The sequence below is a fragment of the Ceratotherium simum genome, chromosome 4, assembly GCF_057802395.1.
Source record: "Ceratotherium simum simum isolate JZ-2026a chromosome 4, ASM5780239v1, whole genome shotgun sequence".
Classification (NCBI taxonomy): domain Eukaryota; kingdom Metazoa; phylum Chordata; class Mammalia; order Perissodactyla; family Rhinocerotidae; genus Ceratotherium; species Ceratotherium simum.
Window position 1 is genome coordinate 67,224,381 of NC_141903.1, and position 26,908 is coordinate 67,251,288.

Here is a 26,908-nt window from a genome sequence, read left to right on the forward strand (position 1 = left end):
TCCTTTAGCTTCATAAATGTTTTTGAAAGACTTATTTGCAGTTAAAAAGAAAAAGAAAAAAAGTTCCAGGAATAAAAGTACCTTCATTCTGAATAAAAGCAAAAACTTGTATGTTTTCTTTTAAATTCTTTGATCCTAATTATTTAAAAACAATCAGTAAATACTCCCTCTTGCCCACAAGAACAAGCTCTATGTAAAGCTGTAAGAATGCAACAATTCAGCTTATAAATAATGGCCACAAAACACTTTCCTGTTTAGCCTCAAAAATTAAATTTAATTGAATCAGCTTTCTAGATTTTTAGCTTAGTCTTCTTCCTATGAGGAATACTCCAAATTTTAACAAAAAGCAGTGGTACCAAAAAGAATTGGCTGCTTAACAGCAAACCATATTGCCACATGAGGTCAAAGTGAATGCTGGGTGAAGTTTTCAGAGTGCTCCAGACTGAGTTGGGTTTTGCTTTAGACAAAGAGCCAGGGATAAAAGATGTTACACTGTGAAATCTACATCCCCTGGTTCCCAAGGACTTTTCAAAGACACATCTCATTTGGCTATTTGACAAGTGTGGCTCTGCATTTTTATTAAATAGCTCAGTAAAATAACCATGTGATCAGAAATCAAGAAGGAAAAAAACATTAAAATTATTAAGAATTAAAAAGAAAATAAAGAATATTAGTTGTATTTTTTAAATTTGTGTAGGCTGATCACTTGAGAAATTAGATGGAATTTTCAGGTGCTAATTTAGTATTAAAACTCATCATCATTGTGGTCACTTAAAAGTTTGATGAGCAGCGCACTAAATTCTTGTGTAAATTACAGATGAAAAAGGGAGCTAGACAGTATCAGTACTTTGGGTGAATAATAAGTTGGAATCATATGCCAATTGAAATTAAGGACAGAGAAATGATGATACTGTTTTACCCCACATTTTGAAATAAAAAAAAAAATAAAAAAGGATGAAGCAGGGGAGTATCTTTTAAAATAAAAGCAAAACGTACCATTGGTTGGGTGTCGAGCAAATGAGATAGAAAACCTTTTAACAGCAGAACCGCGTGTGGCGTCTGAGAAAGAGAAAAACAGGTACCTGAAATTCGTAACAGCTACCAAAAGAAGAACACTTAAAAAAAAGAGGGGAAAAACAAATATATAAGGAGGTTAGAATTAGGTGACATGCAGAAGGGACAATGAGAGAGGGGAATAAGCCAAATACTGGTTAGAAGAAGTAAAACGGCTTGATGATAGAGGCAAAGTGTTTAATGAAATATACAAAAGAAAGAGAAGCAGGATGAGCTGGCAATTCTGGTAAATCCATGTTTTACTGACTAAAGTAAATCTGTAGATACACGAGAAAAAGTTTTAAATAAAGCTAATCCTGAAAGGGCTAATAAACACTCCTATTAACAAAAGGGACAAGCTTCCATGCGCCTCACAAGATACCCTCAATATTAAAACTGAAGGTATATTAACAATAGTGAGAGGATCTCCTTCAACTAGGGATCCTAAAATATTCTCATCCTATATTTATTTTTATAAAAAATTGCCAAGATGATATTTTCTTCTACTTATAAACATTCTATTCACTTTATTTTATTTAGATCACTATCAGTAAGTAAATTTAAGGGTTAACAGTGAACAAAAGTTTAAAAGATCAAAGAAAGACTTATTCTTTATAATACGGCTTATCAACTATCTAAAAGAAGAATACACATCACGCAGTTCTAAATTTCACATTTCAAAAAACTACTCATTGAACAAGTACTGTAAGCCTAACTACAATTAACTGTTGATGAAACATGATTCCAAGCTGTGGATAATAAAGCACTGACAGTCATTTAAGCAAAGGGTGCTAGGATTCCACTTGAATCAGTCAGTGGCCTTAGGCTTGCCTTTGAGAAATACTGTATGTTCATGGATGTGTGCATGGGTGTAGGTATGAATCTGCGTGTGCATGTGTGCACATACCATCTATGCAGCCAGAAGAAGTCAGCTTTTTACGATGAGTACGAGCATAATCCTGTAGGTTAGGTGCGCTTGAAGAACCCCCGAGCACCGAGGTGCTAAACAGGCCCGCACAGTGAGACCCTGATGGGAGTTAGAGAAAATACATACAACAACGGGTGTTCTTCCATTCACATTGGGAATTCATGCAGCATGCAATAACTTGGCTCTTACCACACATATTTGGCAGTGCCTTGAACAGGCTCACAATTTGCTTGTAATGTCAACTTTAATACAATCACCACCACCACTTATCATATGTACAAATAGGGGTATTTAACACTGGAGGAAATGTTTTCTTTGAAGAAAATAATATGCCGACACAATAATTAGACATATACATATTAAAAGTATTAAAAACACTACCATAAAAATTAATTTAGGATGATAAAGGACTCTGTCAATCAATTTACATGAGCAGATAGATGAAGTCATATAAAAAAACTTCTCCTAGCACAAACTAAGTCATATTAAATCAATATTTTTGAATGTATGTCTATAAATGAAGAATCTTTTCTGATGCCCCTGAATTAAGAATTATCAATATTTTTCATGAAATAAAGCAAATCAAAGCTTACTTATTTGTGAGAAGAACAGGTAAGAATAATTTCTTTTATGTCATCCAGGCCTAAATCACTTTAAATTTCTAATACTTAAATGACTTAAGATCTTAATTAATAAGACCCCAATGAAATACATTATTAACAAGTAAAACACAGCCAGTATAAATTGATGCTTAACTTGTAGCAAAAGTCTTTATACCCAAGCAAAACTTTTACTGCTGGGTAAGGATTAAATCAGTTCCCATCAAATATACTATGATACATGAAGGAAGGAGTAATATATATATATTTCTGGCAAGATACTGTGGGAATATTAAAAGCTATCAACATAAGCTATATGTAATTAACTAAAGAAAGATCTTCAAGTATGCAGATATCAATGGACAGTTCACATACTTAGTATAGCGATCATAATGCGTACATAGCTGAAACTTATAATGAAATTTATTTTTGCTTTTATTAAACCTATTTAGACAACTACTTACAGAAAATAATATGCCATTACCTCATATAGTTTATCAACAATGAGCTTAAAACCAAATATGTTTAGAAAGGTGTTTTTCAACGTTGCTTTGCTTGAATGTTAGCAAAGAACTAATTATGTTCTATACGTCAATAAAGATAACACTGCCACTGTGCATTAGTTTTGCTTTGGTTTCCCTTAAGAGATGATGAAAGGGAAAATTAATATACCCAGATGGGATTGGAAACACTACTCATTTAAAAAAAAATTTTTTTTTTTTTTTTTGGTGAGGAAGATCAGCGCTAAGCTAACATCTGTTGCCAATCCTCCTCTTTTTGCTGAGGAAGATTGGCCCTGGGCTAAAATGCGTACCCATTTTCCTCTACCTTATATGTGGGACATCTTCCACAGCATGGCTTGATAAGCGATGCATAGGTCCATGCCAGGGATCCGAACCTGCAAACCCCAGGCCACCAAAGCAGAGCACGAGAACTTAACCATTACGCCACTGGGCTGGCCCCTTACAACTTTTTTTTAATCAGAATAGTAGGAAGTTCTCTTTTGTATGCAATAGCATATTTTCACCTTTTATCAACTGGGAAAAACGAAGTTTCCTTCCCAAATTAAAACATGTTGGGATCTTAGCTTACAAAATATAAGATTAAAAACTAGAATTGGCAATCGAACTAAGTAGTTTACATTACAGGCATTCAAAAGGGTTATGAAACAAAATTAGATGTTATTTCTTGTTCATAAACTTTATTGTATATTTCTAGTTGTATAACTCAAAATTAACATTAAATAAAATCTAAAGCATAGCATTTGGTCATGCTTTCACCACTGAGAGTTTTACATGTGTGCAAATAGTGAGTTTAAGAAGGTTTGGAACACAATTTCCTTTAGACCACATACCTATAGTAGGGTTCTGCTTCTGTTCCACAAGAGTTCTCGGTGTTCGCAGGTAATTAGCGTTTTCAGATACAACCTGCACAAGGAAAGCAAAATAAATGAGGTAAAACTGTAAAACAAATTAAAAAATCCATACTTCATTTGCAGCCTGTTCCAGACAGACAGAGGTTAATAAGCTGTATGATAAATATTAGTAGAAATACATAAAACATGAAAGATCATGCAAGATCCCCTTCTGAAGGGAGTCCATTTCATATGAGGTCCTTGCAATGAAGTGGTGCGAAGCAGGCATTCAGAATGAAATACCATGAATGAAACAAGACAGATGAAAAGAAACAATTAATAGATTGATATAATTTCACTCTCTCTTAAAAGAAGCCAAATGCCCACTCTTAAACAGCTCCTGTGTTTGAAGGGGGGGAAAAACAATCACAAACAAAAGAAAAGACAGACAGAGACTGGTGAGGTCACCATACAATTACTGATCCATGCACGGGCTTTATCAGAGTAACCTTTAAATATTCACAGCCTTAATGGATACCGTAATCCCTTTTCCTATAATCAAATGCATTATATTTCCAAAAGGAAATTGCTGAAATTCTCGGAAAAGTCACGTATAACAGCAGACCTTCCATTGTAAAAAAAAAAAAAACCAAAACCATAGTATTTTAAGTTTCCAAATGTCATCACAGAAAGTCCTTCTGAAGTCATTTTATTTTGACCCATATTGTCCTGGGCACATATACATTTTTTTATGAGGAAGATCAGCCCTAAGCTAACTTCCATGCCAACCCTCCTCTTTTTGCTGAGGAAGACTGGCCCTGGGCTAACATCCGTGCCTATCTTCCTCCACTTTATGTGGGACGCCGCCACAGCATGGCCTGACAAGCGGTGTGTTGGTGCACGCCCGGGATCCAAACCCGGGCCGCCACCAGTGTGTGCACCGCTATGCCACGGGCCGGCCCCACCCCCTCTTATCTTAAAGAGAGCGTTAAAATATTATACAACTCAAAAATTATCATACTGTATGTATCCTTTAAATTAGATACTTCCAGATAATGCAAAAGTAAAGGAGAGAACGATCACTATTAGATATATCCTGCTAATTAACACACAGCCACATAAATTTTGATATTTTAAAATATGTTCATATTCTCAGCAAATTCCAAATGGAATCTAATTTTTCAATTATGAGGGAAAAGATTATTAAATTTTCTAACCATCAAATTATGTAATTTTGTTTCTGAATGTTTTAAAGGACAACTAAGGCAAAGAAAGATTTCTTTCCTTTTTAAAAAATTTTATTAACAAGCTAAAGTTCCAGGAGTGGATATTTCACTGATTAATTTTTTAATCCTGGATATTTAAAACCCTCCCAGTAAAAATGATAAACACATGCAATGTAAGTGGTTTCCTTTCCTCAAATATTGTCAGATATCACAAGCATTTTTAAACGAACTCAAAAACCAGAAGGATTTACTCTGATGTAAAATATAAGGGATTAGATGTCCTCAAAGACAGCTGTATGTTGCTCTGAATGCGGGGAGGAAAAATGTTTAATGAAGTAAAGTTTAAAAACCTGTTGCCATGAGCCAAAAATACTGGATGTGAAAGCCAATGATTTGGGGGAGACAGGGGAAGAAGTGATTTGTTCCCCTGATCTGCGTCTTCGACGCCCAGTACCCACACCACTGGTATAATGCAGCCAGGTACCAGTACCCTCTGGGCTAGACACACTCAGGGGGCTCTCTTCCTGGAAGTGAGAAAAGGGGCAAAAAAAAAAAAAAAAAAAAAAAAAAAGCAGAGCATGCAAAGTTAGATACAACAGAGCCAAATGATCAGAAAGAAAAAAAAATACAGTTTGTTTGCATTTGCTTATCAATTTTTAAAAAACTATTAAACAGTAATTTGGGAGCCAAATATTTCAATATTTGAGAAATTGATAGGAATGACTTATAAATCTAATTGTATGTGCTAACAATTATGAGAATTACCTCATTATCTTAAATATACAAAATATTTATACTGCTTAATAGTTGTCCCTTTGCTTTAACTGGAAAGATTTTAACAATTTTCTATCTTAGCAATTTTAAAAATATGGAAAGTATTGTTTAATTTTATATATTCAAGAGGTTTTGTGCTATATTGGGTAAACTTTTCAATCCAAAGCACTAAAGAATTGTGCAAACTGTTAAAGAGATTTCACTGTATATAACATAGAAAAGAAATCTGTCAGACTTAAAAAAAAAAAAATTAGAGATCATAAGATGGATTCAAATTGCACTTGTTTACACTTCCAAGCTATCTATTTGTTTACCCCCTCCAAAGATTATTTATAGAGTTCAAGAGGCAAAACATGCAGCAAACATTCTCATTTTACATGTTTGCATGTTCAGGTTTCAGACAGTGAGGACAGAGTAAAATCTACTTGCACAAAATGAAGAGAATAGTCTTTTTCTCTGTGTGTCTTTTGGAAGTACAAACTTCTGATATCCATGGAGATGGTGGACGCTGGAAAAAGTCTTCAAGGTTTTACTTGAATAATTTACCTTATGGAAGTAAAAGTTTAGCATGGCATAGAAATAATCTCTTGAAAGCAACTATTTAAGTATTTATGAGAAAAAGGTTTATAAATGTGTTCTGAGTTTTAAGAGTTAACAAAGGGCAGTGATTTTGTTGAAGATTTTACAAATACAGATGAGTTGCAAAATGAAGACTCACAATACATGTGGCTGTATCATGTTATAGGCTTTTCGGAATATAGGAGAAGGTTTAATGGTGAAATTCTGAACACTCTCATTAATTAATTGCAGACTGCTTTGTTCAACAACATCAAAATCACTGCCTTCACTACCTAAACTACAAATGGCAGTTTAGGTTATATTAATATATGTCATTTCCTGATGTTCTGAAATTAAACACACCTGAACATAACACCACGTTTCTCATTTTTAAATTAAGCTATAATAGAACAAATAATCCCAAGTTCTACAATTGCTAATCATCCTCTTTTATAATTTAAAATATGTATCACATTCACAGGAACCCTAACTAGTATACAATTTCCATCAAAATGACAACAATCTATTTTATTGATGGGTGTTTTCCTATACGCAATTGTCAAATTTCATATATATTTGAAATTTGAGAATCATAAAGCACTTATGTTTGTATAATTTGGGGCTGTGGAAATGAGCATAATTCTTTGTTGTTTATATTCTTACTCACCAACTGCTAGATAATGTTATACCTAACTCTTACGACTTCGCATATTTAATTATCAACAAAAAATATTTTTCTCACATAAAAGTTGATGGTTCTTCCTATCTTAAAGAGAAATTCTTGCTTTATACTTTTATTGGAGCATTAAGAAAACATTTATAAGCACTGATCTCAATCAGTGCTGGGAGAATCATCCTATAGAGAATACAGATAACCCAAAATACATGTATTGAAAGTATAAAAATATATACAGATGTTAAAGATTTACTTAAGCTATATTCTAACTGTTCAACTTTCCTTTTAAATGTTATTTTAGTAGTTATTTAAATGTTATTCTATTAGTGAACATAAGAATTAGCCTGTTATTTAACTGTAGATCTTAATAGAAAAATAAATTTTTCAACTCTCTCATCACACATTCAAATTCCTATACTGATTTTTGCAATCAGGCTAACAATTTAGAATTTCATATCTTAATCTACAGTGTCATTGGAATCAGTTGCTACTGAAGCATCTCTGGCAATTCTTCACTACTTTTAACCAAAAATTATTCCTGATCCATTAAATCATACTTTTATAAAAGTTCTTTATTAGAATAACCTAAAGTGACAAGACAAAAAAATGGATCAGTTCTTAGAAAGGCCTAATTTTACAATTTCTATTCAATTTTGTTATGAAAACTATACATAAAGCTGCAAATTCTGAAACTAATCTCTATTATTTTCTAACTGCCTCTATATTTTTTAAAGTTTGAAAAATAGACAAAGTTGACAATTAAAAATCTGTTAGGTTCCCAAACTCCATAATTAAAGCTGTATTTTCTTTTCTGTTTTATTAAAATATAGTTAGTTTACTTTATGAAAAACATGCTCTGATACATATACTTACTTCGTTTGTAGCCATCTTCCTAGATCTTGGAAGTGGAGACTTCCTGTGTATATGAATTGGCTCTGATACCATAGGTTTGAACAATATCACAGCTCGATCAACCTCATCTTTTTTAGAAGTATGTGGTTCGTCATCATTATCAATTTTAAAAGATCTCTTGCCTTCACTCTGTGGGCAAAGAATACAACATATAAAATTCAGGTAAAACAACAATCTCCTCTGATGAACAAATTCAACCACAAATTGGTGAAGTCACTTGAACTACACATACAAGTTTGTTTATTCAAGTGAATTAATATTAATTGAATTCTTACAACAGCATAGCATTATTGTGAGTATTAGGACTTCAAGAAATACATATACTCTATGGATAAATTAAACAATAAAATGACAATAAAAAGCCATATTAAAAAAAGTGCTTAATTAAATTTCATCAAATGCCCAAATAAATAAGCAATCATAATAAATGACAGTAAGAATGAGTAGAGATCAGTTTTGTTATACAGAATGTCAACCAGAGCACAAACTAAAACAGCCTCTGAATTTATAAATTTTAGAGTATTTAAATTCTATTACAAATATTTCAAACAAATGTGGTGACTGCATACATAAATAACAATCACTTGATGACTCACTAAATATTTACTGAGTGTGTACACATGAATAAGACACAGTCCCACATTCTAAGAATCTCACACTACAGTATAGAAGACAGACAAGTTAAAAAATTTCTACCAAATACCCATCTATAATTGAATGGATAAATTGGGGCACAAACAATAAAACACATGTTTTAAAGCAATAAGAATGGACAAACGAAAACTAAATACAATTACATCAATGAATCTCACAAACTTAACGTTAGCCAAAAGAAGCCAAGCAGAAGTACATAAAAACCCTCACTGAAGTAAGGGTATAGAAAATAAAGAGGAACTTCTTTAGCCGGATAAGGGATATCTAAAAACTTGAAACAATTGTCACAATTAATAATAAATCACTGAAAGCCAAGTGCACCCACCATCACTAAATCTACTCAACATTTTACTGGACATTTGTCATCCTTCAGAGATATGATCATACACAGAGAAAATCTAAATGTCTATGGATAAATTATTAGAATAAATAACAGCATGTAAAGTGGCTAGTTAAAAATCTTTATACAAAAAATTGAGTTAAAATTCAATACAACAATAACAAACGGAAAATTAAATTTAAATAAACCATTTAATGATAGCATAAAAAAACACAAAGAACTTAGGAATTAACCTGACAAAGAAGGTACAAGATGTAAAGAAAATCTTAATTTTATCAAAAAGATATAAAGAATAGCTAAATAAATTCAGAGATATACCAAGTCCTTAGACTAAAAGATTCAATCCTGTAAAAGTGTTCTTTCTCTCAAAATTGATCTGCAGAGTTTACATAATCTCAATCAAAATCGCAAAAAGTTCTCTTTGGAAAATACTTTTCACTTTAGTTTGGGAATGAATAATGATGCTTAGTATCAACACTTTTATTCAACATCATACTGGTCCTATCCAAATGGCCAATACACATATGAAAAGGTACTAATTCTTACTTGTCATGAGGAAAATGTAAATTTAAACCACAATGAGGTATCACTACATCCCCCCCAAAATAGCTACATTAAAAACACTGATCATACCAAGTGCTGACAAGGATATGGCAGTATCTTTAGAAAACTATTTGGAAAACTATTTGACTATATCTTTTAAACTTGAACGTATGAATATCTATGACTCAGCAATTTTACTCCTAGGTGTATACTCAAAAGAAATGTGTACATATGTTCACTAAAAGATCTGTATAAGAATGTTCATAAAAGCATTCATCTTCATAGCTTGAATTGGAAACAAATCAAATGATCATCAAAGCAGAATAGATCCACACTGTACTACATTTATTTAATGGAATCCTACATGGCAACAAAAATGAAGAAAAGAATGGATGACTATCACAAACATAATGAAAAAAAGCAGCCAAATCCACTCCCCACCTAAAAAAAAGCAGGCATTTTGTGATTTCATTTACATAAAGTTCAAAAATAGGCAAAATTAATCTACAGTGCTAGTAGTCATGAGAGTAGCTAACTCTGAGGAGAAGACAGGAAGACTATGATGGGGGGGCCACAACTGGGTCTTCTGGAATGACAATACTGTTCTACCTAGGACCTGGCTGGCTGTTTTACAATTGTGTTCATTTGTGATATATCATTAAGCTATACACTTATATGATTTAGGTACTTTCATCAATACGTATTATAATTTAGTAAGAAAGTTTTAAACTGAGTACATATTTAATTTTGTAAGTTTATTATAAGGACTAAAATACAATAATTCATGCCAAGTGCTTAGCATGGACTAGCCGTCAAGTAAAACAACCACCAAAACCAAAACTATAGCTATCCATTCTAAATACTGATCTTAAAAATCCAAAGACTCTAAATAAACAGTACAATTCTAATATGCCTAAAAATGTTGTCTACTTAAATCACACCTAAAGTAAATTTAAACTATCTTGCTACTTAGTAATTGAGATAAGAATTATAGTACATTAACAGAAAACTCTTATGGAAACCTCATGAAAATCTAGAACTGCAGTAATCATGCACTGAGAGTTTCATCTTCATTACCTCTCTTGAAGCTGGTCTATATCCATAGCCAGATGGTAAATTTTTGTCTTCTTCACATCCTTTGGCTCCCGGACTAAAGTGTAATTCAACATGAAAGCGTTCCTCTGAGGAAAGATCCTAAAAAATATTGTAGAACATTTTCAAAATAAGAAACTTCAAGCTATTTGTTTACCTCTGGTAACACACGCAAATCGAGAACTCTTTTTACCTTGTTAGGATCCTCATACAGCATGATAACAATCTGAGTCATGTAGTTGAGTTCATTGACAACATTCAAGTAATCCATAGCTCGTTTCCACTGTTCATCCTTTGATTCCTGAACAAAAAGTATAAGGTAAGCATTTTCTCATATTGCATTACTTGAAAGTCACTTTATTTTCATTATGGTATTTGTTTAATCCTGAGTGATACCACACAAATAAGATGAATACTTACATGCACAATCTTTCAAAATATCTCCACTATATTTAAGTCTCAATAAATTACTTCAGCTTAAGTAAATTATTTTAAAAATCTCTTACCAGTATTATTAGAAACTCTAGTGGTATCTTTCTGTTAATAGCTTATAGAAAGTAAAAATAAAGAATCTCTTGAAATATGATACCTACAATTGAATTCTAAGGGGCAGTTGTTAACCCTAAGTCCCAAAGTACCTCGTATAGTATGCTTCATAAACAGAAAACTATCCTACAGGAGTAGTGCTATTTTTTTCCCACCATCATGTAGTCCATATATGCAATACATGCCTATCTGTAAATGTCCCTCATTCACTGCAGTGATATTTTAAAACAATCAGCAGGAGGAGGCATACGTAGATTATATTAATCTTACCATCTCCTTCAACACTCCTCCGCCTTTAAAGAATCATTGGTCTTTAAACATGTCATCATAGCACATCAGAACTGAAAGGATCTTAGAGAACACGTACTACAATTCCAGGTAGAAAATTCTATCTGAAAAGGTAAAACTACTCAAAATACAAAGTCTATAGTCAATAGTCAACAGGGTCTACTTAGACCTTATGTACATCACAGATAACTTTCATCTCATATGTCATAAACATTACAAATATATAAGCATCAAACAATTTTTTGTATACAATAAGAATATACAATATTCTGGACTTGAGTATACAATGTGCCTTGTTTTAAAAAATAAAATTTGGTATGCAAAAGCCCAAACTTAGAAGACCATATGCTGATTACTTATCTAAAAAAAAAATTCAGCATATATTTCCTTTTTAAATTGAGACATTGTACATCCCTGAGGAAGCAATCCCCTTTTGAAGTTTTTGGAAGAGTAAAGTTGAATCAACATCATGTAATTTGTCTAATTACATGTATTCTTAGCTTCATTTAAACGAATGGCTATTCACATCTCTAAATGCTCCAAGGCCAAGCCACAGAGCAGCTATTCTCAACCTAAGCTACACCCGAGAGTAAAAATTGCATCTGTGTGCTTGGTGTGTCTGCCTGTGTCTGTATTTGGGGAAAGAATGTGTGCAAGGATGTAGTTATGTGTTGCTTAACAACAGGGATATGTTCTGAGAAATGCGTCAATAGGTGATTTTGTCCCTGTGTGAACAGAGTGTACTTACACAAACCTATATGGTATAGGCTACTAAACACCTAGGTTATATGGCGGTGCAGTGCATGAATATTTTTTTCAAAAGTGACAAAACAAATTAGCATAGCACTGCTGAATTTCACTAGATATAAGTTACTGAAAGCCTAAAGGGCATCAAGGAGGTTGTCAGTGAGGGATTAAAGGGAGGTTAAGAAAAATGTTATCAGGAGCTATAGGAAAAGGAACACTTGCTATGTAGTGGCAGAAAGTGTAAAAACACTGTATCCTATGGACAGTGGAAAATAGGAAGTGTATCTAATGCACTCAGTGAGCTAGCTATGGAGATTTCCAGGAAAAATACTCAAAGTGTCACCAAGATTCTTCTCACTGCCTGTGATAAACTATGAGAAGAGAGAGATAGGCTACAGGGAAATTAATTATAAAGGAGCCAAGACTTGCTGGTTTCAAAAATAAAACTGTTTCTCATTCCCAGCCTCTCTAGAGAGCAAACAATGCTATAATTAAAAAGTGGCTTCCTGGAAGAAAGGAAACACAGGAATCCATCATGAAAACCTGGGTATGATTGTAAAAACACTTGCTAAGACCTCAGAAATATTTAAGGAGACACTTCACAGACCTTTCATAGACACAAAAGACTTGCTCAAGACCTTACGAGCATGTATCTCCGATGTTCACTATTAAGCAATAAGGATTGCTGAGTGCTGTCCCTCAGCAGCCACATAGGGAGCTCAACGTAGAAAAGGGCTTATTCTCAAGAGATGAGTGTGATTTTTTAAAGAAGATTATAAATTACTCCATTTTGTTTTGTATTCAAAATTACACCATCTTGAACTAAAAATAAACAGACCTTCGGATCCCCAAACTTCTTTGGGCAGGAAACAGGTTGAAGAAAACTACTCAGCTACAAACATGAGCTTTTTTATGGAAAAGGAAAGATGCTCAGATGAAGCAATCAAGAACCAAAAGTATGAACTCACGAGCCATTGTAAACAACTCTCTGGCAGTATGACAGAGCCCTAATTAAGAAATGGGCAACATGTACCTAGGTGGATTGCAAAAGTGCTATGGACCAGTGACTATGGGGTACCTTCCATTTTCCTCTCTTTCGAAAGGTTATCCAATGCCTATCCCACCAGTGTATGCTGGGTGTTTGAAGGACAGATAATTGGTCTCTTCAGTTCATAGGTCTTTGAATCGAGATTGAGTGCTCTTGAGCACTCAAGGAGCTATGCCCAAGGAGCTCTATCCACATCTGGACCTGATTTAGATGATAGATCCTGGATGTCAAGTTTATGCTGTAATAGGATAAGACTGGGGGAATACTGGAGGAAAGCTTAAGTGAATTTTCCATATGGAGAGAAATATGGATTGTGTGGCCAATGGACATATTGTACCAGATTCTATATTCCAAAGATGGCCACCACAGTATATCCAATCTCAAGTACTCATCTTACAATGTGACAGGGACACTCCACTCATCTAGTAATGTGGGTCTATTTCCCCTCCCCTTGAACCTGGATGGACCTCTACGACTGCCTCAACCAATAAAGCTTAGCGGGAGTAATGTTACATGACTTCATAAGCTAGGTCATAAAAATGCCCTGCACTTGCACCTTGTTCCCTTAGGAAGCTCACTCTTGGAACCCAGCTGCCATCTTTTGAGGAAGCAGGTCACATGAAGAAGCCAGATGTAGATATTATGGTCAACAACCCCAGCTGAGGTCTTAGCTTATAGCCAGCATCAAGCACCAGACATGAGAGCAAAGCTTTAAGATGATTTGAGCCCCTGCCACTGTTGGACTACAACCTCACGAGAGACTCAAAACAAAACTGCCTAAGTGATCACAGTCAAGCCTTTAAATTATGAGAAATAAAGATAAAATGACTGTGTTTTGTTTTAAGCCAATAAGCTTTGGTATGAGATTCATTACATAACAGTAGATAAGAGGCACAATGTCCAACCAACCATAAGTCCTGTCAATTCTAACTCCAAATAACTCAAATTTATCAGATTGTCTTTATCTCAATGCCATCAGCCTATAACATCACCTAAAATATTTTACATTATTGTTTGCTTAAATGAATCTTCTCCAAAGGAAAGAGAACATGTCTTTCTCCCCAACATCTAGCATAGAGCTTGGTATATAGTAGACCCTTGATAAATGAAGGTAAATGATGAATTATTAAAGTTGCCCAGTAAAAACTGGTGTTTGTGATTTGATCACAAATTCAAGGAAATGTATTTGTTAAGTAGATTGGAATAACTTATTTTACTTACATTGCATAAGGCACCATAGCGAAGAATAGATAGTAAAGAATGCACATGACTTTCACTGGTAAAATATAATCTGGTACGGACATGACGTTCAGGAGACAGAACACCTCTGGAATATCTAAAGTTAGAAGCAGACAGTGTTAAAACAAAACCATATTGTCAAAACTTAAGTACTGAAATTATTTTGTAAAATGGAATTTAATCTTACTAGAAATAAAAAACCATAATAAGTAAATCTATCACTTTTCCAACAACAATTGAGGAGTTCTCTTAGTAGATACTCTTCTAACATGAAGATAACTGGAACTAACCGGAACCTCTGAGATTAGTCAAAGAAGAGCTAACACTAGTCAAGTTCACTGTAAATAGGTCATTTTAGTTCCTCTATTAGCAATGACAGAATCTAGCAGACATTTATGCTGCTGAATGGAGTACACACTGATGCCCATGTGAATAATGACACATAGCCCCTTTCCTTGTTCACCTCAGTTTTTCCCCAATTTGGAGCCAAAAAGAATCTTGGGTGAAAGTTAACAATTAGGAAGACCTAGGTAATCCTTATTTCCACAGTGTGCCAAGTGACACACTCCTGATTTCTTCACCGAAACATTAAAAAAGTAATTTAGATTTGAAGTATGTAAAAATAGATGCCTATAAATACCAGTACAGTCTCTTACACAGGATGGAGTTTATTTACAGTGTCATCGTCTTGTGTCCTCTGAAGGTCTGAGCGAATTTTTCTAACTAGAGGCGTACAGTAGCCTTTGGCAATCTCCAGTTTTTCAGCTTTAGTTATACCATATTCCTGAGCAGAAAATACATGATATTAGAAAAAGAGTATAATTGCAAAGAGCTCTAACAAATGTACTTAAAGAATTCTAGTGAGAGATAAATACTTTTATTAAGCCTTTTTTTGAACATTATTACACAACTCCTAGTTTACATTTCTACAACTGCAAGTATACTATTACCAAAACTATTAAGTATAATTGGAAGGATTTTTTGGTGGAACTGAAAAAGCAAGTAATTTCTGAAAAGGGGAGGATGAATGGATGAACGCAATCTTTACGGACAGTAGTTCAACTTCATTGGAAGAAACAACTCTTAAAAGAAAGATGGATTAAGGACACAAACACTGATGCATAGAACAAATAGTCAATAAACCTATGATAAGAAATATAAATTGAAACTATGAGATTTTTATCTATTCAAACGTCAAAGACTAAAAAGGCTAACATATTATTTAAGAGCCTTTAGCCAGTACTTTTAAAGTTTTAACTAGTGGTGGGCAAAAAATGCCATGAAATTATCAAATTGAATGATGTCTATAATCATTATGAGTTAAATTTATAATGAGGAATTACAGTCTGAAGTGTCAATAAAACATAGTAATTGTAATAATTGTAATAAAAATTACAGTTCAGAGGGGTAGATTAGAAAATACCTGATACGAAAAATCTGTGTTGTGTGTAGATGGGAAGAGAGGGGGAAAGAGGAAGAGACATAAACTAGGGTAGGGGGGAAGGAGAGGGAAGGAAGGGAGAGTCAAGAGAAGGAGGGAAGAAATAGGCCTACCCTTTCTAAGTTCATTCTGGGATACCTGAATTTAAAGGCTACTTCCTGCTATCATGTACTTCCCAGATGGCAAAACATCAGTGTGGATAATAGATCTCAAAACTGCCTAATAAAGAAAAGGCTGACTGATTACGGATAGAAGACCTAAGAAAATGGAATTTCTTGGGGCCATTTACCTTAAACTAAAGCTTGGTTGGTTCAAGAATCTCACCAACATAGATAAATGTGAACTTGGAATGCACAAGGGATATATATATATAATTGTGTATGTACTGTGTAAAATAAAATGTGTAAATAAAAGGAAAATGTTGGAATTAAAAAACGTCAGGGGAAAGTTTTTGTTGTTCTTAGCAAGCCATGAGGAAACAGGCACTCATACACTGCTCGTCTGAAAGAGCTGGTAAAAGATTGCTGGAGCTACATGTAAAGATATGTGTAGAGAGTGAAAGAAATGAAAAGAATCCAGATATCTAGTACAAGAAATTGGTTAAATAAATTATTATTATATCACACCATTCAGCCATTAGGAGTAATGATATTTATATAGCTTTATTGATATGGAAAGTCTCTGATGCTAAGCAAAGGAAAAAAATCAAGTTGTAAAATAGTATGCTTTTCCTGGTTCCATTTTCGCAAAGAATAATACATATGTTATATAGAGGAACTTATAAGAAAAATTATATCTGCATGAATTTAAAGAAAAAGGCCTTTAACAATTTTCCAAAACATTGAAATGTTTTTCTCTAGTTGATAATGTCAGTGATTTTTTTTTTTTGCTATATCTACATTTTCTAATTTTACAACAAAGATATATTCCTTTTGTGATAAATCTTTCCCTTCAACACAGTGACATATTGTGTTCATCTGCCACCGCCAACTAGGACCAAATAATTGTTAGATACTCAAGTTCTCATATGTAATTACAATATTTCTGCCATAAATAGAACTGATTAAAATACCAGATGAGGCTATTTGAAAGCTTATTATGTGGTGATACTTAATGAGAGCGTCATTGGACTTTACATAGCAAATGCTGTTATAAAGAATCCTCTGCATTTCATAATCTACAAATAACCAAAGAAACTGTCGTTGAACTTCAATAAATGTGTGCCACCTCAATTAAGAGAATCTTAACACCAAATTTAATCTTTAAATGTTCTTATCTACCACCATACCATTGTCCATCATACCACTGTGACTATTTTAAAGTATCACTTTTAAACCAGGGTTTCTATTTTCTGAGAATTGATACTAGTTAAAAAGTGAAGAGTTGCTTCTATCGTACCAAAAATATGCATCATAATTAAAATTAGTTTAACTGTTAAAATAACTAAAAAGTAATAAACCATGTTTGTCATATTTAAGCTTAGATATGATTAGAATTACATAATTCACATAGCATAGATATTAGAATTAATCAATTCAATGTAACAGTGGAAATGGATTTTTTAGAGGCACAGAAACATTCTGAAGTACACCAGAACATATATACATTTTCCTTTCAAAGATAGTGATACTCTCTTAATCTAAATTAGCATATTCTAAACAAGTCAAAATTTTATATTATTTGACTGAGTCATCAAGCCTCTAAGCTTGAAATAGTCTTTATTTGCTTGAGAACTGTGAAATTTTCATTTTTTCCATTACAAACTAGTTTCATTACAATTACTATAAATATGTTTATAATTTTTAGTTACTTGTTCAGTGATTGAAAACGCCTGCATTTTGTCCATGATTTTGGATTTATGAAGGCTAAAGTAATGAAACAAAATAATATTTACTGAACTGAATTAAACACTCCATTAAAAAAGAAGAAATCCCAACTTTTTGCCACAATAAGGAATATCAAGCCAAAAAGTTAGAGGAGTAATTCCCAGGCTATCCTTTCCTCAATATATAATCTAGCAGATAAAAAAACCTCTGCTTTTAAAGCTACAAATTTACCAAAATTTAATGATGAATTTACCAAAAATAAGACTTTGATTCCTGGAAACTTGGGTATAATGTTCTCTGAAGAGTCCCGAGATTTCAAAGATAAATAATCTATCCAAGAAAAATAATTTTGGAGGTCTTCAAACAAGTTCTCAGACTGTTGTGAAAATCTAACATAATTGCATAAAAAGACAATTACTGTAATAGCAACTGAGAACAGCTGAGCATGACAAATTGCTTTAAAAGATACAAATGATGTCTCATATCTTTCCTAAGCATTCTAATCTTTAGTGTGTCTTCTAACTATAATACTTTAAAAAATTCATTATAAATATTTAGTTTACAAGAAAAGGTGAGAAATTTCTTCAGCTGTATAAGCAAAATACCTGAAATACATACACAATGTAAGTAGGAAAAACTACCTAAAACCCCATTAATACTTGAGTATTCCTTTAAGCCCAACTTGTAGAAACCAACTTTTCATTCCCAACGCGAGAACGGTTAGTATATATAACTGAGAAAGAAGTGGCGAGAGATTAAATAAGCCATGTAATGACACAGACATGATTATGCTAATAAATCATTTGTGCATTTTGCCACTGAGTAGGTGATGCATTTAGACAGACTGAAAACCTACCTTGAAAAACACACATAGCCACCATAAAAATTTAAAAGGGTCTTATATTTACAGCTTACCTGTTAAAAAGTACACTTTTAAATAATCTTCATTGTAAGAATTGTACAACTAAGATGCACTGAGCCTGGACTAACGTCAAAGCAATCCAAAACAATGAAAAAATCAGGGTTTTATTTATGCTTCCAATGCAAACTAATTATACATTTACCAGAATTAACAGTAACCATTCTTCTCAGAATCAGTAATAAGAAAAATTTGAATAATTTTCTATCTTGAATTTGATAGCAAAGATGGACGGTGATTCAGTAACTTTACTGAATGAGTTATAATCAAATCAGTGTTAACTCACTGATCATCTGTCTGTACCATGCAGCTAAACCTGAGTTCTGCAGAATCTAGTGTGTTCACTTTGATGGTAATCTTAAAATGTCTTATCAGTTACAAAAGTAAAACCTTATTCTGTAAAATAAAATTTCTCTTTTGCAGACTAAAACTTCTCTTCCATTTAGTAAACAAAAGAAGTTGTCAGAGAATAAGTCTTTGTGTTCTAAGTCAGTGTTTCTTAAAGTGAGGCCCAAAGACATATTCTTGAAGTCTGAGATATTTTTATCCTGTCTTTTAAAAAGAATTCATATTTGCAAATCACTGATTCATATAATATACCTAAAATTGACTATATTATATATCTGACCAAACAAATAAATAGTTGCTCTTTCAGACTTGTCTAGTCACTTGCCTCTTGATTATCAATCTGATTCTCTGCTTAACTGCATTTGAGTTATTTGAATTCTGGTTTCACCTTTATTTTTATTCTCCTATAAGGAAAATACCCATAACCACCCCACACACACAAATAACCACTTACATCTTGACCTCTAAATACTATTTTCAAAATACTTTCACATAAAGGAAAAAGACTTGAAAAATTTATATAGGGCCATAACTACCTTTTTCTCCACTCCTCACATTTCCATAGCATAGAGCTGGTAGGTTCACAATAGGTGCCCAATAAATACTTAATTGATTTATTCCATCCTGTTTTTAGTTGTCTTGATTGTTAGTATATTATTGTTCTTTAAGAGTATCAATTCTTAAATTTTAAAAAGTCACTACAAACTATTAAGAAATCAAATAATGATTTAATATAACAAATAAAAAGTTTAAAATATAAATTCATACTTACTTTCCTTTTTAAAGTTATGGGTTTTACAGGGATGTGAAAACCAACTATCTTTTATCCACTGACAGACATTTAAAAGTATCCCTACAGCACTTTAAGAAAATTGATTCCTAGAAATTACTTACCTGAGGGATAACAATATCTGCTAAAGCTTTTGAAAGTCTATATAATTCCATGGTGTTTTCTAATTTCAAGGAACCATTATGCTGGACATCATATTTTATACAGTCATATATGTCAGGGATTTTACTAATGTCGTATCTTCCGTTCTTTGTTTTAAAGTCTTTCTCCAGTTTGGACCATCTACGTAGCATAAGCTCTAACGTTTCACTATGGTAAAGCTGAATATCTAAAACAACATAACACTTTTAGTATAGTAAGCTTAAAAATCAGATTAAGAATACATATTAAAAAGCTGATAATTAGAAACTTTTTTAAACATCAAAGGTAAAATTAAGAAGCTAAGCAATGTTACCACCGGCATATACTATTAGCAACCATATATTTTGTAGACTTGAATAAAGGTATAAATACATAGGTTAAGAACTCGGTTTATAAAAGATCTTTCCATATGCTACACACTTCAATAATAATAAGAAAAAGAACAACAATAATAACAAAACTCTTTTAAGCTAATACATTTTCACTTCTGAATTTTAAATACTATTATTTTAATTAGATTCACATAACTAACAGGATAGACAGACTGTCTAGCAGAAAGGAACCTTAGAAATTAAACAGTTCAAAGGATCAACTTTTACCAATAAGAAATCCAAGATGCCAAAGTTGCCCAAGTTATTAACCAAGCTAATCTCAGAGCCAGAGCCCAGATCACCTTCCTGTAGCTTGCTCCTTCTTATTATGCTGCCTATTTGCTGCTTAACTATATGGCAATGCTACATAATTAATCTGATAAGAATGTTTTATCATCTCTTCCATGCTATCATAGATAAAAGCAACTATAACTTAGCTATTATTCTTTTGCTAGATATATACTAATTCATATTACACCTAGAAATAGTATGAGAAGCATGACTTAAGATTGGTGCATCTTATTTTAGAATATTTATAATAATCAGACAGTAATTTTTATTTGTTCTATGCTCTAAGAAAAACATAATATTTACCTGATGATTTGGGATCTTCCATTCGATGTCTGATTTGAGAAGTCAAACTTTGTATCAAGGAATAAACTTTGTCACAGGTCTTCACCGGATTTTTAATTAAATGCATTGATTTGATAAGAGAAATGCTTCCAGATGGAGTAAGCTACAAATGAGTAAAGTACCAATTTTATATCTGATTATGCCCAATTGTCCAAGAGAACAATACATAAAATTTTCCAGTAACTGGAGAACAATTCCATACCACAAATTAAGATAACCTCCCAAGTAAGTAATAAGATCAAGGTGGAACTAAAAACCTCAGAATTTCATATTAAAAAAATACTAAACCTTAGCTATCATTAGATTGCCCAGAGAAAATTTAGCAGAAGTACTCTAACTTACAATGAGATTTTATTCTAACTTAAAATGACAATTTGATGACTCACTTAATATGTGCAAATATGGTTCTAACCATTTGACGTACATTTACATGTAATAACCCTAAGACTCTATAAGTATCATCACGTTTTTCCAGTTGAGATACTTAGAGTTAAGCAACTTGTCCAAGATCAAACCACCAGCGTGTGAAGAGTGGTATAAAAAAGCAGGTAGTCTGGCTACAGAGCTGGTGCTCTTAACCACCATGTTAATGCCTTTGTGAAGAGATTTTCCCAAGTCAACAAAAGCCATTAATGACAACAGTTTTAAATTCCAGTTTTGACACTTAGCTTGGTAAATTATTTAACCCCATCAAATAAGTTTCTTCAAATATAAAAAATGTAAAGTGGAATTCCAACTCTTGTTATGGTAAACTAGGTAGTTTGGACCAATCTAACCATTGAAGATCAGTAAAAATCCTGGGCAAAGAATTTCTATACTTCTGCTTTAAGGTATCTGAGAGATGATAAGATGGTAAAGAATTATGTAACCAAAACTCATAGGTCAGTGATCCAGAGAGCAATCCTGGCACTTAAGGCTGTTTTTGCACTGGAGAAGTTTGTTAATTCTGAATAGACAGCAGAGAAGTGGAGTAGAGCTTTAATAGTCTTGTTAGGTTAAGGAGACAAAAGTGAAGTCCAGGGTTCCCAAAGGTGGAACTCTGGTAAACTCTCTGCATTTAGGGTTCAAAAAAGTGAGGGTGAGTCAGAAGCAAACCAACCCACCAACAAACTGCACACCAGGTTCAAGTCAACTGTTGGCCCAGAAAGATCTATTATCAAACTGGATTAAGCAGTCTTAGATTGCGAGGTCCACAGGCACATAGCAGGAATAAAAAAAAACCTTACTGGAAGATCACAGTATAATCTTAAGCTCAATTTATTTCCACAGACAAATAAAATATACATCTATAATTAAAGATATTCAGGCACACAAGAAAACACATCATCAATGCCAATCAGCAGAATAGACAACAGAAACAGAACCAAAGAGACTCTAGGTATTAGAATTATCAAAAACTAAAAAGTAAGGAGACTTCCTACATTCAAGAAGATAAAAGAAAATATCAGAAATCATCAAAGAACTGCAAACTACTGAAAAATGACAATGAATTATATTTTAAAAGACACAAATAGAAATTCTAGAATTGAAAAATACACTGGCTGAATTTAAAGCACATTAGATATAGCCAAAGATACATTTAGTAAATTGGAAGACTGGTTAGAAGACTTTATCCAGAACAAAGAATAGAGAAAAAAGGATGAAAAAATCAAAAGGCTAAGAGAAGAAAAAGTACTAACAAGATATATTTGGAGGTCCAGAAGAAGGTAACAGAAGCAATATGTTTCTTAAAAACTTTCCAACACTGAAATCACAGATCCAAGAATCCCAATAAACTACTAGCAGGATAAATTAAAAATCAATCTACACCTAGACATACAATAGAAAAACTGCTGAAGACCAAAGATAAAATCAAAATGTTAAAAGTGGCCAGAAGGAGTTATTAAAATAAAAAAAGACTATCTTCAAAGGTGCAACAATAAAGTCAACAGCTCACTTCTCAAGGGAAACACTGGAAACTAGAAGATAGTGGAACAACATCTTCAATGCAATGAAAGAAAATGCCATCCTAGAATGCTATACCCAGTGAAAATATCCTATAAGAGTAAAGTTGAACTAAAAATATCTTCAGACAAAAAAAAAGAAGTCACTACCAGTGCACAGATACTAACAGATTTACTACATTTTTCTTCAGACAGAGAAAAATGATCTTAAATAGAAACACTGAAATTCAGAAAGAATAACAGGTAATTAAGAGGGTAAATTAATGGGTAAATCTAAATGAATACTGCTTGTATAAAACAATAACAACAATGATATACCGTGGGGTTTAAAATACACAGAATTAAAATAAACAATAGCATGAAAGTTGCAAGATGCATAAATGTTACAATGATTTTAGGCTAAATACAATGATCCACTGCTAAATGTGTGGTCCAAGGACTAGCAGCACTGGCATGAACTGGAAGCTTATTAGAAATGCAGAATCGCAGTCCCCACCCCTGATGTGATTAATCAAAATCTACATTTTTAACAAGATCTTAGATGATTCTCATGCAAGTTAAAGTCTGAAAAGCACTCTAGGGTAGTTGCATTGTCCAGGAAGAGAGTAAAAGCATGATGTAAACATTCGACTTTCAGAAGTCACCGAAGCCTATTGTTATCTCTAGGGTAACGAGAAAGAAATAGTAAAATGCAATACAATTTTCAGACTGACAAAGAAAGAAAGAAATAAAGAAAGAAAAAGTATCAATTCCAATGAAGCAAGAAAGGAAGAGAAAAATAAAAGCAGGCAGTACAAATATAAAGCACTTAAAAAGATAATAGGGGCCGGCCCCATGGCGTAGTGATTAAGCACACTCCACTTTGGCAGCCCAGGTTCATGGGTTCAGATCCTGGGCGCAGACCTACACCACTCATCAGCCACGCTGAGGCAGCAACCCACGTACAAAATAGAGGAAGACTGGCACAGATGTTAGCTCAGGGCAAATCTTTCTCAAGCAAAAAAAGAGGAAGACTGGCAACAGATGTTAGTTCAGGGCTAATCTTCCTCAAGCAAAAAAAGAGGAAGACTGGCAACAGATGTTAGCTCAGGGTGAATCTTCCTCACAAAAAAAAAAAAAATAGATTCACATATAAATTTATCAGTAATTTATACTATAAATGGAACAACTGTCCTAAAGATTTTCATAGTAAATTTTTTAAAAACCATATGCAGATTTTAAGAGATACACCTAAAAATATAGTTGCAGAAAGATTGAAAGTAAAAAGATAAAAAAAGATATACTATGCAAACACCAAATAAAAGAAAACAAATTATTGTAGCTATATTAATCTCAGACAAAGTAAACTTTGAGGTAAAAAGTACTGATTGAAATATATCAATTCTAAATTTGATAATCTAATACATGGCATCAAAATATGTAAAGCAAGGATTAAGAGAAGTACAAAGACAAGAAAAATCCACAATTATAGTGGAAAATTTTAACACATAACAGTAAAAAAAGAAAAAACACACAAAAAAAATCAGGAAGAATTTTTGTTTTTACCAAAATGATATAAAGTTAGAAATAGAAAAGTATACTTAAAAATGCTATAGGTCTGGAATTTTTAAACTATACTTCTAAATAACCTATGATTGAAGGGAAAAAAATCAAAGGAAATCAGAAAATGTCCCAAACTGTGTAAATCTCAAAATTTATGAACAGTCAAAACAGTGAATAAAGGCAAAACTATGGCCTAGAGTGTATATTTTAGAAAATATTGAATATTCATGAGTTATTAAGCATCCATCTAGTGACATTAATTTTCAAGAATTAGGAAAAGGGCAAAATAAAACTACAGAAGTGGAAGGAATAAAATATTAAACAATAAAAATTAATCAAATGAAAACAAGCACATAATTCAGAGGACAAACAAATTTGAAAGAAAGTTCTTTGAATGGAATAATAAAGCTGATCAACCACGGCAAAATTGATCAAGAAAAAATTAGTACAATGTTATGAAACAAAAAGGGACATCTCTACAGATTCGCAGACACTACAAAGAACTTAAAGAGGATATTATAAACAAACTTCTAGAAGAATGTAATTTAATACTGACAAAAGACATAACAACTGAAAACTACTAAATTATTCTGGAATCCCTAATTACAAGCTTTCCCACAAAGAAAATGTTCATAGAATTTACTAGGAAATTTAACCATTTAATGAAACATATGTACACAAACTATTCCCCCAAAATAGGACTCCCTAACTAATTTTATGAGACTAGCATAATTTTGATAATGAAAGCAGACAAACATATGGCAAGAATAAAAAAGAAAAGGTCAATCTGACTCATGAACATAGACGTAAAATTCCTAACCAAAATTACTAGTAATCCTAAATGAGTGATATATATTAAAAAAAAAAAAACAAAAAAGTTGAGTTTATTCTAGGAACCAATGTAGCTTCATATCCCCCAAAATCATATGATGCAAGAGATGAAAAGAAAATAGGATAAAATTCAAAAATGTTTCATAATAAAAACTCTCAGCAAAATAGGAACAGAATGGAATTTCCTTATTCTGAAAAAGAGTAGCTATAAAAAATCTACAGAAAACATCACACTTAATGGACAAGTGTTAAAAGCTTTCTCTTTGAGAATATGGACAAGAAAAGAAACGCCACTTCTATTTAATTTGTTTTGAAGGTGCTAGTTATTGAAGTAAGGCAAGAAAAAGAATAAAAAACATAAGGATTGGAAAGGAAGAAAAAAATCTGTGCATACGCTTTTAAAGGATCAAACAAAATATCTACAAATTGGGAGTTGGCCTGGTAGCTCAGTGGTTAAGTTCACATGCTCCACTTCGGTGGCCCCAGGTTCATGGATTCAGATCCCGGGTACGGACCTATGCACTGCTCATCAAGCCATGCTGTGACAGTGTCTCACATACAAGATAGAGGAAGATGGGCAATGGATGTTAGCTCAGAGCCAGTCTTCCTTACAAAAAAAAAAAGAAGAAAAAGAAAAAAAGCTACAAATGATTAAATTAGTTCAATAAAGTTGACACACATAAAGTCAATATTTAAACTACTTCTACATAGCAGCAACAATCAGATAATAAAATTTTTAGAGGTACCACTTACAATTGCACAAAAATTTTTTTAAAAGATAAAAATTTGGGGCCGGCCCCATGGCGCAGTGGTTAAGTGCGCACTCTCTGCTGCTGGCGGCCCGGGTTTGGATCCTGGGCGTGCACTGACGCACTGCTTCTCCCGCCATGCTGAGGCCGCGTCCCATATAAAGTGGAGGAAGATGGGCACAGATGTTAGCCCAGGGCCAGTCTTCCTCAGCAAAAAAACAGGAGGATAGGCATGGATGTTAGCTCTGGGCTGATCTTCCTCACCAAAAAAAAAAAAAGATAAAAATTTTCACAAACCACAAATTTAATGAAATCTAAATCAATATCCCAAAAGGATTTTTGAACAGCTTATTTAAAATTTATATGGAAATGCAAGAAAAGCCAAAAAAACTTGAAGAAGGAACAATGTAGGATTTGGGAGATCTTATTCACTGGCACAAGGATCAACAAAAGTATACAGTCTAGAAACAGACCACACATATATGATAAAGATGGTACTACAAAGGGGTCGGGAAAGGACAGTCTTTGCAGTGTGTGGTGCTGGATGTACATATAGTTGGGGTAAAAATATCAATTTTGACATCATTACCTTACAGCACACACAAAAGTCAACTTTAGCTGGACTGAAGATAAGATAAATGTGGAAGGTAAAACAGTAAAGCTTATAGAAGATCATATATAAGAATATCTTATGACCTCTGGTTAGAAAAAGATATTATAGGGGCCAGCTCCATGGCTTAGCAGTTAAGTGCACACGCTCCGCTGCTGGCGGCCTGGGTTCGGATCCCGGGCGCACA

General features: G+C 33.1%; 1 protein-coding gene across 13 annotated transcripts in view; it reads right to left on the bottom strand.

Moving 5' to 3' along the window:
• Window positions 1-26,908, bottom strand: part of PPIP5K2 (diphosphoinositol pentakisphosphate kinase 2) — a 75,439-nt gene that overhangs the window by 20,368 nt on the left and 28,163 nt on the right. For 6 of the 13 annotated variants that reach the window (XM_087429966.1, XM_087429967.1, XM_087429964.1 and 3 more), the window contains 10 exons: window positions 21,008-21,149; window positions 20,006-20,229; window positions 15,234-15,361; window positions 14,560-14,674; window positions 10,903-11,010; window positions 10,695-10,811; window positions 8,042-8,209; window positions 3,935-4,007; window positions 1,961-2,080; window positions 997-1,059 (listed from right to left, as the gene is read on the bottom strand). In XM_087429966.1, the coding sequence (XP_087286092.1) occupies window positions 997-1,059; window positions 1,961-2,080; window positions 3,935-4,007; window positions 8,042-8,209; window positions 10,695-10,811; window positions 10,903-11,010; window positions 14,560-14,674; window positions 15,234-15,361; window positions 20,006-20,229; window positions 21,008-21,149 (1,258 nt within the window). Of the gene's footprint in view, window positions 1-996; window positions 1,060-1,960; window positions 2,081-3,934; window positions 4,008-5,510; window positions 5,685-6,363; window positions 6,481-8,041; window positions 8,210-10,694; window positions 10,812-10,902; window positions 11,011-14,559; window positions 14,675-15,233; window positions 15,362-20,005; window positions 20,230-21,007; window positions 21,150-26,908 lie in introns of all 13 variants that reach the window. The other 7 variants (XM_087429971.1, XM_014796913.2, XM_087429970.1 and 4 more) reach the window with 4 other exon arrangements.